Source organism: Manihot esculenta, chromosome 5 (assembly GCF_001659605.2).
Source record: "Manihot esculenta cultivar AM560-2 chromosome 5, M.esculenta_v8, whole genome shotgun sequence".
Classification (NCBI taxonomy): domain Eukaryota; kingdom Viridiplantae; phylum Streptophyta; class Magnoliopsida; order Malpighiales; family Euphorbiaceae; genus Manihot; species Manihot esculenta.
The window spans coordinates 4918287-4934908 of NC_035165.2; the positions used below are offsets into that span (position 1 = coordinate 4918287).

General features: G+C 35.6%; 1 protein-coding gene across 1 annotated transcript; it reads left to right on the plus strand.

Moving 5' to 3' along the window:
• The first annotated feature begins 1402 nt into the window (after positions 1-1402).
• LOC110615778 (NAD-dependent malic enzyme 62 kDa isoform, mitochondrial) lies at positions 1403-13164 on the plus strand. The gene is made up of 19 exons (XM_021757873.2): positions 1403-1750; positions 1860-1956; positions 2308-2426; positions 5651-5818; positions 6044-6172; positions 7560-7620; positions 8806-8909; positions 9007-9090; positions 9832-9938; positions 10424-10535; positions 10889-11002; positions 11134-11199; positions 11366-11438; positions 11566-11652; positions 11839-11893; positions 11977-12048; positions 12216-12278; positions 12362-12476; positions 12826-13164. The coding sequence occupies exons 1-19, from the start codon at positions 1568-1570 to the stop codon at positions 12898-12900; spliced, it is 1884 nt and encodes a 627-aa protein (XP_021613565.1). The 5' UTR covers positions 1403-1567; the 3' UTR covers positions 12901-13164.
• Positions 13165-16622: the final 3458 nt, after the last annotated feature.

The following is a 16622-nucleotide window of genomic DNA, read 5'->3' on the forward strand; positions in this document are numbered from 1 at the left end:
TTGATATCTTGAAACTGCATAGTCATCTTGAAGATCCGCCAAGTGGCTTATGGGATCTACTGTTCCATTACACTTGTTCAAGTTAGGCAGCTTGAATTTGGTTGGAAAAATTTCTACTAAGATTTATTTCGAAAGAGGTGAGACACCATTTAGGCCAAAGTCCTCCTCTTATTCTTTTTAGTAGCTTTGCACAGACTGTACCAGCCTCCAATCGATACATTTCGGAATTTCGGAATTTCGTCTGATTCATCTTCGGACTCGGTCTTTCCTTTAGGCTGCATTTTGATTGCTTTTATCTGAGCTCTTGAGGTGTCTACAGATACTTCTTCCCTTCTTCTGGGAGCCATATTTGACTCCTCCCTCCGAGCTTTATACTGTTCGAGGGTAGTCTGCAATCTTTGGATTTATTAAAACACCTACTCATTATTTAAATTATTGAAATCTACTTTATTGACCATTGGGGGTGTATTTTATCCATTGTAAGGGTGAAAAAAACAATGACGTCCTTATTGGTAGTAATATTAGCAGTAGCTCGTGAACTATCAACCGTTTTGAGAGAGAAGAGAGAGATTTCTTTCTATGAGAAAAAAAAGTAAGAGACCAATCATAACCCAAATGAACAACGAAGATTCAAAAGATTTTTCAGTAATGGAATCAAATGGTGTAGTTAGAAAAGCAGAATTGTACTGTAATTGGCTAGACCTGCAAGAAAGAGAATTTGAGGTGGTGGGTGCCCACGGTAACCATTATGACGCTCAAGTCAATATACTAGAGAATAGGGCGAATTTAATGAATTGTTTAGAACTTTAGCAATGTAAGATAATAGCGTACCTTTATCTCTGTGATTCTTCTTTTTTTTATACCGTAAGAAGATTGAAATAAATATAGTATTTCCTGATAATACAGTGATGATATGACCGGCTGCTTGATAAGGGATATTGTTAACTAATAAATTGATAATCTCGCGATTATAGGTATAATAGAAATATTATTGACTGTATTTGATAATGATAACTTTGTATCCACACTCGACATATCAAAAAATGAGCGATTTTTAATGATAAACTGAATATTAAAGTATTCATATTTTTCTTTTCTCTCATAAAAATGCATTATTCAGATTTTTATCATGTGAATCTTTTCTATGATCATAATTTATGACCTACTTTGAACTATTATTATGTAATATCACTTAGTATTTAATACAAAAGCTAAAATTTTATTAGCTGTTTAAGATAATATATAATGTTATGTATAAAAATCAGTAAAAATATTGTAAAGTAATATGTACAATCAGTAAAAATAATATGAAAGACACGTTAAAAAAAAAAAAAGTTTATTAAAAAGAAAATTCGTACGCCAACTCGTGGCGTACAGCCCATTTCGTTAAAATATCCTTCGACTCAACGACCAAATTTGTCAAAGAAAGAGAAGTAGGCGGACTCTTTAACTACTCTGCTTCCGAGCTCTCCTCTCTCATTTTACTCAGTTCTTCCCTGCTTGGGCATAGGGTTTCGATTCTTATCTTTCATCTTCATCCATCTCTGCATCCCTTTCATCCAAAGTAATGTCGAACTTCGTTAACCAGATCAGAGCATCTTCGTCTCTGATCAACCGGCTAAGACAAAGATTGATGAATTCGGCGGTTCTAACGCAAACTGCTAGATCTTTCACTACAACCGAGGGCCACCGCCCCACCATGGTGCACAAGCGAAGCCTTGACATTCTTCACGATCCTTGGTTCAACAAGGTAACAGTGTTATTTTTGTTTTATGACTTAATTGTTCTTTTATAGTTAATTTTTCAATTGAATGATTTGATTCATTTTTTTTTCAATATTCCTTGAATACAATGTATAGGGAACAGCGTTTTCTATGACAGAACGTGATCGTCTCGATCTTCGGGGACTTCTTCCTCCCAATGTTATGTCTTCTGATCAACAAATTGAACGCTTCAGTAAGTTTTTAAGTCCTTCTGATTTCATTTGTCAATTAATTAAACAGTTGCTTTTTGTGTTTTTGTTTCTTCCAATTTGCATGGCCTTTTTGTTTGATAGGCGTTAATGCAATTCTGTTGAATTCAATAGAAAACTTGATTACATTAAAGTTTCCTTTTCGGTATACCAAACATAGCCTAAGTGCATGTTTGTTAAAATGTAATTGAACATTATAGATTCTAATCGAATACAAGACAATGACCTAAAAATTTCATTTTATTGATTATGTTAAATTTCATGATTCTCTTACTAGACTAATATTCTTAACTTAACTGTCTTAAATCCTAATTTGGAAATTTGTTCTTTCACAGTGGTTGACTTGAAGAGGCTGGAAGTGCAAGCTAGAGATGGACCTTCTGATCCAAATGCTTTGGCCAAGTGGCGCATACTTAATCGGCTGCATGACAGAAATGAAACAATGTACTATAAGGTGTGTCCTATTTTCTACTTTGTCTTGATAGTGTAAAGCCATTCATTTTAAAGACATTACTTTTTTTACGGACTTGCATATGCTCATCAGTATTCAACATATTCTGAACGCTAATGAAACTCTTTACTATCATTCAATTAAAATTCTACATAAGTGCTAGGCTCTTAATAATTTATATTTATTGTGCAATTGCTCTATTATTTTTCTTGCATGGCCTAATCACCAGTTGTGATAAATGTTTAGCATTTAATAATGGTATATTACTCTTGTCAATGAATTTCCATGTAAACTATTGTAAAAAGTTTCCTTATGGTTCAATTCATTAATTTTTTAGTGTTTCTAGTAGTGATGAGAAAGTTTGCAAAATATTATGGTTGTCTTGATGAAAAGCAATAGGGCAGTTTGTGTTGCTTGTCAGAGAAAGGGCAGATTCATTGGATAAATTTCACTAATCATGTGATATTCAGCTGTGCGCTTCCCGTCCCACGTAGGCGGTTTACGGCAAATCGGATTATTGTATATAATAGTTAATACGAAACTACTAAAATAACTTGGGTTAACCAAGTGAAAAGTGGTTTCGAAAGTTATTTGGGTCAGTTTGCGCTGTACTGTTTCAATTGGTATCAGAACCACTCTGAGGTTCTCTGAGTCAGATAAATTAAATTATGCAGAGCTAGTGGACCTGCGAGGAAAGGGTTACCCGTGTGAGACGAGGTGGAGCCACCCGAGGTATTAGTGAACCACAATACTCGAAGGTTCGGTCATGGTTTAACAATTGTATTCGATTGTCGCAAATTTAGTAGGAAAGAGTGATATTCAGCTGTGCGCTTTCCGTCCCACATCGGCGGTTTACGGCAAATCAGAATTGTATATAATAGCTAGCACGAAACTACTAAATAATTTGGATTAATCATTTTGAGCCAAGTGGAAAGTGGATTCAAAAGCTATTTGGATCATTTTGGACTGGGCTGTTTCAAATCATCCCTGAACTTAGATATTGTAATAGTGCGTACCTACGCTTTAGTTTGTAACGTATTTCTTAACTTTAATTTAAATAACAACATACCATTTCTTACCTTTAATAACCATCTTACCAGTTGCCATCTATTGGGACAAGTGTTAGATAAATAACTCAATTCAAAGCTCTTGATTTGGCTGGAGTTTTGTGTCAAGATAGGTGTTTTGGAACAAGGTGCAGTAACAGAGTTTTGGAGGGATTTGGCCAAAAAAGGAAATTGTAGATGGCAATGATTTTGAAAGGCCAAGATCACGTGGGGGAAGAAAACCTGATATGCTTTTTTCTGCTAGGCCTAACTGGACCAAAAGAATAAAATATAGAATTTTATTTATTGAGTAATTTTCTTTTTCTTTTCTGTTGTATTTTGACTCAAATAAAGTCTTCAATGAGTTTTAATAAAATGTGTACATAAGGAGCAAATCTCTTGTAGATGAACCCAGTTCACAAGAAGATTCATGTTCTCATCCACAAAAAAAATTCTGCGCTATTTTTTTCTTCTCTCTTGTCTTTTGATCCTCACCAAAGAATCAAGGATAAATGCTAATTTTTTCAACAATAAAGAGTATATATATATAATGAAGTTGGCTTTTTTCTTGGGTTGGACAAGAGAGGGAGAACTTGTCACCCTAGAATCAAGATTCTTTGGTTTAAGTTTTTATGAAATTTGTTGGGCTCTAATTGTGAGAGTCATGCCACATCGGCGGATTACGGCAATTCCGAATTGTATATAATAGCTAACACGAAACTACTAAATAATTTGAGTGAACCATTTTGGGCCAAATAGAAAGTGAGTCTAAAAATTATTTGGGTTAGTTTGGACCGGACTATTTCAATTGGTATCAGAGTCACTGGGTTAGACAAATTGTGCAGAGCTAGTGGGCCTGCGAGGAAAGGGCTATCCGTATGAGATGAGGTGGAGCCGCCCGAGGTACTAGCGAACCACAATACCCAAGACTCCGGTCCTGTTTTAGCAATTGTATCCGATTCATTGCGACGAGGACGTTGCAAATTTAGTAGGGGAGTGTGTGAGAGTCACTTGCTAGCTTGATGTGGAACGTCCCACATCGGCGGATTATGGCAATTCCGAATTATATATTATAGCTAGTACGAAACTAATAAATAACTTGGGTTAACTATTTTGGGCCAAGCGGAAAGTGAGTCCAAAAGTTATCTGGGTCATTTGGGTCGGGGCTATTTCACTAATTAAAAGATAAGGAATTTATTATAGTATAAGATTAATGGAGGTGGGGTGGTACCTATGAGAGCAAAGAGCATTGATGGAGAGAAACAAAGAGATAAAAAAAACACTAGAAGAGAGAGAATTGAGAGGAATGAAGTAAAAAAGAGAAATGAGGATGGGAGATAGAAAAAGGATGGAGCTGAGAGAAAATATTTTTTATTTATTTAAGGCTTTCCAGGTCAGATGATAACCTTTAAATAGGTTATCAAAGGTAAATGGGATCTTATTGTTATTAAAAATAAAGTTAGGAAAGTTTTATATGACAAATTAAAGTTTAGGTACTGTATTATTATAACACTCTAGTTCAGTGACAATGAGTGAAATTTATCCCAGATTCATTACAATGTTGTGCATGCACATGATCCATATAAGAGATTCCACAATCAACACGTTTCTCTCTCTCTCTCATTTTGGTTAACAGCTTCAGAGTGATTCTTATTATTAAGGATCACTTCATGAATAACCATTTGAAATCATCTGAGCTACACTCAACAGATTTTGAGCTATGTAACAGCAATTTGACAATTCCAAAAGGAAGAAGAATAGAATAGAGGCAGATCTGCTAGAAAGCCTGAAAAAGAATGCTATAATTATCTCTGTGAAGCTTTCTAGTTCTTACATCTCTGCCTTCACGACAATTTTCCTTAGTAACTACTATACATTTTTATACCACAACAATCAAAATAAACATCATCATGGCATTCCTTCACGGTGCTGCCTTCCAGTCTTTGCACTGTACTGGTGTATCTGTTCCATCTGAGGAAATTTTCTTTTACATCCTTCTTTCTGATTAAATTAAAGTGTCACAGAAAATTTTTTATTCAGACATTATGTCACACTGGTTGGAGCAGTCTACATTTTGTGCAACTATCCTCATGGCTTTATAGTTAAGCCCAAAAGGGCCAAAACTTTATTTTATATCATAATTTTTATTTTAAAAAAATAACTTAATTTCTGAATTAACAGGTTCTGATTGCCAATATTGCGGAATATGCACCCATAGTATATACTCCAACCGTGGGTCTTGTTTGCCAAAATTACAGTGGTTTATTTAGAAGGCCAAGGGGAATGTATTTCAGTGCTGAGGATCGTGGAGAAATGATGTCCATGGTTTATAACTGGCCTGCTGAGCAGGTATTTAGTACTTGTGAGCGTTACAAATTTCTGCAACCTCTTTGTGGTATTTCCATTTACTCATTTAGATGACAATAAAGAGGAAAGAAAAAGGTCAGTGTAACTGCTTTTTTCTACAATAAGCTTTTTAGGATTGCTGTGATGTTAGATATACAAGGGCTCAGAGTTGCTTCAGTTTGAGGTTCTTAACATTGTCCTTACAGTTTTTTCCTCCTGACACTACAGGTTGATATGATTGTTGTCACGGATGGAAGCAGGATACTGGGTCTTGGAGATCTTGGAGTTCATGGAATTGGAATTGCAATTGGGAAGCTGGATTTATATGTTGCTGCTGCTGGAATAAATCCTCAAAGGGTACGTTTTTGCCATACATTTCCTTGTTTTGCATGGACATTAAGAGCAATTCTCATTTGGCTTTGTTGTCTTTGATTTTGAATGAAGGCTCTTTGCATATGATATGACTGTTAAGGTTTCCATTTCCTCTGGATAACTTTTCTTCCTTTTCATTGTTAGAAATAGTTATAGTATATATTTTATTTGTCCATATAATTATGTCTATGTTTTCACTATGCAATTGGAAAAAAATAGAGCGGAACTTGTTAAATTTGAAGAATTTGAGTAAATATTTCATCCCCTTGTACCTGTACGGTCATTGTGCCAATGGATACATATAATGTAGATTCTTGTGACTTTTAAGGAGAAGGTATTGTCACAGATGATTAAAGAATCACAAATAATATGCTTGTGACCTTTAGGTGATTTTCTTAATAATTCTTCACAAACTTGATGTTTTCCAAATAAAATATCATTTGTCTACCATGATTCCTTCTCCTTTTGTCTAAGTGTTATTTAAAAAAAACAAAACAGTCTTTGGGATATGACAGTAGCAAGAATCTCACCAATTTTCTTTCTTCCCTGCTGCAAATTCATGATGTCTAATTTTCAAGAGTCATGGTTGCTAAAGGAATAATCATCTCAATTTCCAAAGCTACGAGGATTTAGTTTATAAGATATTTCCTATTTCATTTTGTGTCATTTCTGTTTGGTGAGTGTTTTGTGTTGCTTTTAACAAATGGACCCATAGGATTTCAAATGTGAAATTTTGAACTTATATTTAATGTGATGTTTGTCTATTTGTTTTCTGCTATTTTAGATTTTCATTTGTTGCTTTTTGGAGATTGCACAGTAGCATTTCTGCAGTTCTGATTGTTGATTCTTCTCTAGGCCATAAAATTTCATGGGATTTGGTTTGGAGAGTTTAGTGATTTGAGATGTTCTGTATTTTGTCATCTACCAGCCAATATTCAATTGTTCTATAGTTTTTGAAAGAAGAAAGAGAGAAGGGGAAAGGCAATGGCGTGGAAGCAAGGAGGGATAGAGTGTAAAACAGTTTTTAATTTAATAATAAAATAGTAATATTTAATTAGGTTAAATTCCATCTCAACTGTCATTTCATTTGTTTACTTGTTTTATGCATGAATCTATAGATATTGTTGATGAAGCAAAATAGTGTTAATTGTTATAAATTTGGCTAATTTTTTTTTTCTAATTGATTTTTAATTGTCTTGCAGACAAATTTATGTTTAAGTATGATTACGCTGGCTGCTGCTTTTTTTATCCATTTCTGAACATGATGACAATTATTTTTATCTTCTGCTAACCTGTTATTCTTGAATTCTTACTTTTGATGAATTAGTGTACTTTTTTGATAGAATATTGCTGTGGTTTTCCCCTGTACTAGGTGCTTCCTGTCATGATTGATGTTGGAACCAACAATGAGAAGCTGCTCAAAGACCCCTTATGTAATTATTCTCTGTTTAATTATTTTAAAAATTTTCTGAGCACCTAAAAAAGAATTGCATTTTCTATTTGTAAGAAGGAACTGTTTTCTCATTCTAAACACTTTGTATAGGTTTCTACAAGAAGATATATGCCTCAGAGATGGTAAAAGTGATCATATTAAAAACCTATATTTCTCTTTATCATTGGATCACTTGGAAAACTAGTAAAAAGTTGCTAATGAATGATGATGAATGAATAAACAGCAAGCATTTTTTTCTCATGTGTGCTCATCAACAAAAAAAAAATTGTATTTCTTCATCTGTGCAAGTCACTGGAATGATGAGGGTGAGGGTACCTTTTTACCCCCAAAAAACAGCTGCATAAAAGTGCGGAAAGAGATATAAATAATAAGGATGAGAAGCAAAATTATGTAGAATGGAGAATTGATGTTCTCCCAGAAAAAAAAGCACTTTGTTTGCAGAATGAGAATCTCCCATCCATACTATCTCTCCAAAGATTTAAAAGATGTGTTGATGCAAATAGAGTTTTATATTTCTTCCTTATTGCTACCTTTTATGATAAAAATTGCATTAACTTTGCAACTTTGCAAACTCATTTCACTATCAGCAATGTTTTTGTGTATGTGCTTGGGGGAATTTGAATGGTACTATTAGTGTAACCTTGTTGAGCTATCACACCTTATAAAGAAGAATGAATGTTAGAAACATAAAGGGAGAGCTTGATATAGAGAAATAAGCAATTGACAGGGGAAAAGGTCAGGAAGATGAGAGAAGATAAGAGTGGACTCTTTTACTTGCTCAAATAAATACTCATTCATTCATCTTCAATTCTAAAAGCCTATTTTCTATAATGCATACAATTATTAACTTATTCCTAAAAGCCCTCCTACCAACTTCGGGAAAATGCTATTGCTTATTTGATTAAATTTTGAAGAGATTATTGCAGTTATATGGTCAATGGATCAAGGTCCATGTCAAGGTTAAATGGTCCCTCTCATTGTGGGAAATTTTACCTGATTGTTCACCTTGCAGGATTGTGGATTTTTAGAGAATTTAGCGCCTTAACAGATTCTTGTACTGTGGCATTATATCAGTATTCAATCTTTTTATTAATTATTAGCATGTGCTTTATACATTGATTTTATCCCGATAACAAGGAGATTACCATTTTATTTTTTGTGATAGATTTGGGATTGCAAGAACACCGTCTTGATGGTGATGAGTATGTTGCAGTAATTGATGAATTCATGGAGGCTGTGTTTACTCGGTGGCCGCATGTGATTGTGCAGGTGATTTAAATTTTTGTGTATGTCTAGTTGATTAATAAATCGATGACGTTTCTCAATTTGCACTTTCTCGAGATACTAAGACATTATGTTTATTCAGTTTGAAGATTTCCAAAGCAAGTGGGCGTTTAAGCTATTGCAGAGATATAGGAATACCTACAGAATGTTCAATGATGACGTACAGGTATCTGGGTTTCTCTACTTATGTGATCACACTTTGTTATCTAAGCCCAGCTATAGGAGCTACTATTGATAATATTTCGCAGAAATAGCTGTTGTCTAATCACGTTTATGAGCTGCACACATAACTTGCATGGCCTGCAACGGAATATGAATAGGTGCAAATAAGTACTGCTAGATCTAGATGAAATAGGTGAAGTTGACATACTTCTTTGCACTGCCTCTTGGCATTACAAATTCAGATCTTCTATCATAGCTTACATTTGGCAATCCTGCACAGCCACATTACATTGTTTTATAGGTTGTGGTCTAAATATCAATGTTGTTCTTGATTGATTCTAATCATAACGGGGAGCACATATACTTCTTGGTGTGCAACGCTATTCTTCTAAACTGCCCCCAAAGTTCCTAATTTAAAATGTTATAGGTTCTGTTGGTGAGGAAGGAAGGGCATGAATGCAAAACAGAAAAAAATTAAGTGTGTTTTTGGAGAATAATTCCTTTTAACAAGAAGGAGATGTTCTATGCATCATTGCAGGCCCTGTTTTTCCAATCTGTGAATCCAAGCAAGCCTTCCATATTATTTATGTATGCTTAGGAAGAAGGGATTGATGTGGGCCTCCATGGGGGTAAGATAGTACTGTGGCTATAATGAACCAAGGGAAAGCATTCTACTTTAGTATGATCAGATTATCTGTTTACTGTCTTTTCTTTTACATGCTTGTTTTCCTTGCTGCACATACAGGGTACTGCAGGGGTTGCAATCGCTGGCCTTCTAGGAGCTGTGAGGGCACAAGGCAAGCCAATGATTGATTTTCCAAAGCAAAACATTGTTGTTGCTGGTGCTGGAAGGTTAGTTGGCTGTCCTACTATGTTAATGCCCAATTATGCATTCCCAGGTTTCAAACACATGCAAACAAAGAAGGAGAATATTTATGTCTATGATCCTGAACTAAACTCTGACAAGCAAAAGACGAGAATTAATTTTTCATAATGTAGACAACCTCTAAATTAAGACATATAACTGACAGTAAACTGTGATCGCTAGATATCGTGCTATCTTATTAATATAATGAACTTGATATGCCCTGTGACTGACTTTAAGATATAATCCCAGATGAATCTATAATCTTAATACTAAATAAATGTAATTGGATTGATATTGCTGATATTTCCCAGGCCATTTTGCTCATTTAAGTTTAAGATTTAGCAACTTAAAATTCACCAGTAAATGTGCCTCTTCTTTCTATAGCAGTTACTGCATGAAATTTTAGGAATACCTGACACTTGCATGTTGCAATATCTTAAGGCTCCTTTTCCTCTTTGCACATCTACAGTGCCGGAATAGGGGTTCTGAATGCTGCAAGGAAAACAATGGCCAGGATGTTAGGAAATAATAAATCTGCCCTTGAAAGTGCAAGGAGTCAGTTCTGGTTAGTTGATGCTAAGGTGAGAAGCTGTTGTCCTAAATTTATCATGTACACGTCCTACTTTCACAACTCTATTTTCACTTTCTAATGTGCTTAATATAAAAGTAAGGATGCTTGCTTTTTCTCCTCCAATAAATATTTCAGCAACTGACAGACGTGTGTTGGCAATTGGACAATCAGTGGTTTATTACATTTGCATATATGATATGGGGGAGCCTGTTTGTACCTTGTATTGCTATTCAATCTCTCTGCATGATCTTGTGCTAAAGTTGGATCTGGATATCTTGCAAGCTTGCCATAATGCATAATTGCATATCCCAGGGTCCCTTTCCCTACTAAACATCATGATTGAATTATTATTGCTTAAACCAGGGTCTGATCACAGAAGAACGTGAAAATATTGACCCAGAAGCCCTGCCATTTGCAAGGAAGATCAAAGAGGCTAATCGTCAAGGACTAAGGGAAGGTGCAAGCCTTGTAGAAGTGGTTTGTATTAATGTTGTTTTTTAAGAATGTAATGCTATATTTCTACTGGAAAAGGAAGATGTTTTGAGATATATATATATATATATATAGAGAGAGAGAGGTGTTCTCATCTTGGTTAATCTGCGTAACAGGTGAGAGAAGTAAAGCCTGATGTGCTTCTTGGATTATCTGCAGTTGGAGGATTGTTCTCAAAAGAGGTACAAGTTGGATGATGAAACTCTAACTATATTTCAATAAAATGAATTTATGCCAAGCATCTGGATCGCATAAAGGTTTTTTCCCCTTTTTATAAATAAAATATTGAACGTGAGCCTCTAATTAATCCTTAGTGCAATCGTGACGTTGTGCATTTATTATTGTCAGGTATTAGAGGCCCTCAAAGGTTCAACATCGACTAGACCAGCAATTTTTGCCATGTCAAACCCTACAAATAACGGTATGACAATTTTGTGTTCCCTTTGCTTGTGGTAGGAGGGATGCCTGGTTAGTTCAGGAATTATGACGTGAACTGTTATTTGTTTATTTATTTATTTGCTTTCTCTTTTTTCTCCTCTTACTGACAGCTGAATGCACTCCTGAAGAAGCATTTTCCATAGTGGGTGACAATATTATATTTGCAAGTGGAAGTCCTTTCAAAGATGTGGATCTTGGTACTTATTGGACTTAATGTGACCTATGGTTTTTCTTCAAATCTATGAAGCATCAGTGTTCTTTATTTAACCAACTGCTTGATAGAAATCTTTAGCTTCACTTCCACTTGAGATGGATAGTTGTAGGAGTTTACTTGATGATACTAAGATGATTGGCAGATATGTATTAACTTTTCAATGCCACAGGAAATGGCCATATTGGTCGCTGTAACCAGGGAAACAACATGTATCTCTTTCCAGGGTTAGTTTCTTCAGTAAATTTCACCATGCAAAATGGACTTTTTCCACATAACTATTCATCTGTTTGTCCATGTATCCATTTAGTATTGGGCTTGGGACGCTTCTCTCTGGCTCTAGGATCGTCTCTGATGGCATGCTACAGGCCGCAGCTGAATGGTATTTTCTCATTTATTCTTTCTGAATTAGCTTTTTTTGTTGTTGAACATTTCATCCAAATTTTGGGAGAAGCATTCATCAGCTGAAACAGTTAATCTGATTTTATTCTGTTGGTGATTCTTTAGTCATTGATTTCAATTTGTTTGACCAAAAACTGAACTTTACAGCCTAGCTGCATATATGACAGAAGATGAAGTTCTGCAAGGGATCATATACCCTTCAACATCAAGGTACACGTGTTCCAAGACTGTTTATTCTCTGGGAGTTTTGGAAGGTTCTGTAATCATGTTTCTGACCTCGTACATGTGTTCAGAATACGAGATATAACAAAGCAGGTGGCTGCAGCTGTGGTGAAGGAAGCCATAGAAGAGGATCTTGCAGAAGGATATCGTGAGATGGATGGTCGAGAGCTTCGAAAACTTAACCAGGTCTTTTTCCTTTCACTCAAAAATGTCATTTTGAATATGAAACTGGTATATGACTTGAGGTTGAAGTTGGCCCATCTATAAAAATGGTTATAGATAAAAGGGAATGTGTGGCAGTTCTCTGCGCAAATGTGGTATTATACCAAATCAATAGAAGCCGATGAGTTATCCATTTTGTCTTGTTTTCGGTGTACGGCTGATCCATTTATCGAAATTTAAAGTTTGCTCTTTTTGTCCATTTTTTAATCTGGTCATCGTATTGCTTCTCTCTCTCTCTCTCTCTCTCTCGCTCTCTCTCTCTCCAATGAGGATTCTTGAAAATGCGAGACTTGACAAATGCATGTTAATGCAGGAGGAAATCTTAGAATTTGTGGAGAACAACATGTGGAGTCCAGATTACCCAACATTGGTCTATAAGAGGGAGTGAGCAAAAAAGTCTTGCTCTTACATGTCAAGATTTAGCATTTTTTTTTTAATGTATCCATTCCGTTAAATTTTCTGTTTAGTTGGCATCGATAAGTTTATTTCAAGTTTATTTATTCATTGTAAGGGGCGTGTGTCTATAGAGCTTATGGCATGACGAGATGCATCTTCATTCAATCACCTCCCCCCACCCGCCCAAAAAAAAAAAACTTTGTAATTAATTGGCCGCAACGTGACTTATAATAATTTTAATATTTTTATGTTTAAATTCTAATGTTTAAAGATAAAATAATATTGTAAATTTGCATTCACATACCTGATAATAAATATATCTGATAATAAATATATCTGAATAAATTTAGAATATTTTATATTTAATTCTCTCAATTTTAAATTAAAAAAAATTAAATTTAAATTTCATATTTTATTCTTATTTTTTATGTAAATTAAACTTTTTACCTCAAGTTTTTATGATATTTTATAGTAAAATTTTAGTAATATTATTTGACAATAATATTAATGATATGAACAAGTAAAAAATTGTAGTGAATAAAAACAAAATTATATGTATATCTATTTATTAAAGTTTAGGTGTATGAAATAAATAAATAAATACTAATTTTGTGACTTACTTATAATAATTTTCTCTACTTATTATGATATTAAGAGGATAATTATTAACAACCCGCGATGTGTGTATATATACAACCAGGAAATCCCAAATTTTCAATCGTAAGTATATATGTAAATTTAAAATATGATTTATTCATATTAGAATATAGTTTAATTTTAAATTAAATAGCAGGAGTTGATAACTCTCAATCTCCTTGGGTTCCATATCCGATAGATCTGGTTCTCCCTCGTATCCTATTATATGGATCTGATTTCTTTTTGGACTCTCTGATGGGTCTGTCAAATGGGTCTCTCCATGTTTTCTTTGAGGAAATGACATGCAAAACAAGGGAAAAGGGGGTCAGGGGTCCACCGGGGATGTCCCGGCGGAGACCCTTCGACGTTCAAGTCAGGTTTCCTGAATAAGAGTCGTGTCCTTAGACAAGAGTTGCAGATAAAATAAAATGGAGTCCATGCAGGAGAAGAAAAAGAAGAAGATACCCCATTGCAAGAGAAGACCCCCCAGTATATAATGCTTCCTGTCCTTGTCACTCAGGCCCGTACGTACGGGCGTGTCAGGCACCTGCTCCATGCGTAACGGCCATTTAATGCTCTCCAGAGCGCATGCGGGTAGGGCTGGTGAGTGATTGGGCCTACTCCCTTATGGGGCTTGTGCTCATATCTGATCCGGATCACCCTGGGTTGCCGGCCCAGGCTCGTGAAGTCGAGTCGCCTCTCGAGCATATGATCTGATGGGCTTTGGACCTGTGGCCTTCTTTTGGACCCAACCTTATTCCTGGGCTAGAAAAGATCTGGAGGTTATCAATTGCCCCTTTACCTCCTCAGCAGTTATTTCATGACTAGTGAGGGGGTAAATACTTAGGCTCCACTAATGACCGTACAGCTCAAGAACGGCTCTTGTCAAAACGTCCTTTTCTTGCCTTATTTTTTTATCTCTTTTACTTTGGTGTTTAAATGTATGGCGATCTGGAGATGTGTATTTGATGATGAATGATATTTCACCTCGGCCTGTGCCTCGTCATTATTTTCTACTCACACTGTCTTCTGGTTTTGTCAACTTTACTTATTTGATGGACCAGCCGGCTCTACTGGGTCTGTGCTGGTCGAACCGACCCAGGCTAAGAGCTCGGAGTCTGGTTAAGTTTCTGACTTGCGAGTTTTTCTTATTCTCATGAGGGCATTTCTATTTTTGGCTCACGATCTCGTCATTATTGCGAGTTCAGGAATATAATACCTTGTTCCTCTTGAGATAACTTTCTAGTAGTCGGTGCGGTTTGATAACTCTCAATATCCTTGAGCTCCATATCCGATAGATCTGGTTCTCTCTCGTCCCCTATTATATGGATCTGATTCCTTTTTGGGCTCTCTGATGAGTCTGTCAAATGGGTCTCTCCATGTTTTCTTTGAGGAAAGGACCTGCAAAACAAGGGAAAAGGGGGTCAGAGGCCCCGGCGGAGATGCTCCGACGTTCAAGTCAGGTTTCCTGAATAAGAATCGTGTCCTTAGACAAGAGTTGCAGATAAAATAAAATGGAGTCTAGGCAGGAGAAGAAAAAGAAGAAGATACCTCCTTGCAAGAGAAGACCCCCCAGTATATAGTGCTTCCTGTCCTTGTCACTCAGGCCCGTACATACGGGCGTGTCAGGCACCTGCTCCATGCGTAACGACCATTTAATGCTCTCCAAAGCGCATGCAGGTAGGGTTGGTGAGTGATTGGGCCTACTCCCTTATGGGGCTTGTGCTCATATCTGATCCGGATTACCCTGGGTTGCCGGCCCAGACTCGTGAAGTCGAGCCGCCTCTCGAGCGTATGATCTGATGGGCTTTGGACCTGTAGCCTTCTTTTGGACCCGACCTTATTCCTGGATTAGGAAAGATCTGGAGGTTATCAGGAGTAATTTATAAACAAATATTTTATTGAAATTTAATAAAAATAATTTTAAATACATTGCGATTGATTTAAGTAATTTATGAAATCAATAAAGAAAAGTAAATATTTATAGAATTTTAATATTAAATAAAAATACAGTAAAGTATTTATCAGATCAATGAAGAATCCCCCCTCTATTTTTCTTATTTATAAGCATACTCTAAAAAAAAATTCTAAACAAATGATCCACCTTAAAATTATAATTTATAAGTTGATTAATTAGTTTGTAGCCTATTACCAATTGGATAGGTAGCCAAAACATATTTGAAAATTCCTGTTTTTTGATAGAAGTAATTGTTATAAACTTTATCATAATCATTCTCAGCTAATAATGACTGTGTTGGCCTGCTATTATTTTTGTTCATGAGAGTTTTGATCATATAAAATTTTCTTTTTATCTGTAAAGTTTATCGCATTAAAAGTCCACTAGACAAAATTACAACAAAATAGATAGAAAATTTTGGGCCTAAATAGAAGCCCATAAACTAAGCAGAGCAATCCTAATACCCATACAACTAAAACAAAGCAACTTAGAGCTAAAGCTCGCCGACGTGAAGGTAGTGTTGCCCCCTAGACTAGCGTGCAAACTCCAACCTCATAGAAACCAGGAAAAATAGCCTTCTCTAAAACCATGCAAATTTGGATGCCCTTGGAGCTCTAAAAAGAGAGCAACCAAATAAAAAAACTCGATGCCCATGTGAGATTCCCAAGATGCTTACTGGTGGCTTCGTAAGAGAAGAAGACTGAGATTCTGCCATCTCAATCTCTTTATAGGCAAGATGGATTGAATCTACCAACTCCATATCATGAAGAGTCTTCCTTGAGAACCCCTCCCGCAGTTGTCTCTTTCAAAAACAACCACTCTTGCAATCAATAACCTTCAAATCAAATCACCACAAAAAAAAATCCAAAAGAATTATCAAATATAGACAAGAAGATTAAAACCCTTAAATACATAGCATCTTAGATGAGGCTAGGTGCGAAAGAAAATGAGACCCTCCCTTACCCGACAGATAGGAAAGGTTGAACGAGTCCTTACTTGACTAATCAAGAGAAAACTCTCTCTTGACGAGAGAAAAGATTTTTTATAAAAATTTATAGGGAATATTGATAACCAATCATAATATCTAATCAGAAAAATAGATTCTTTTTATAAAATGTTCA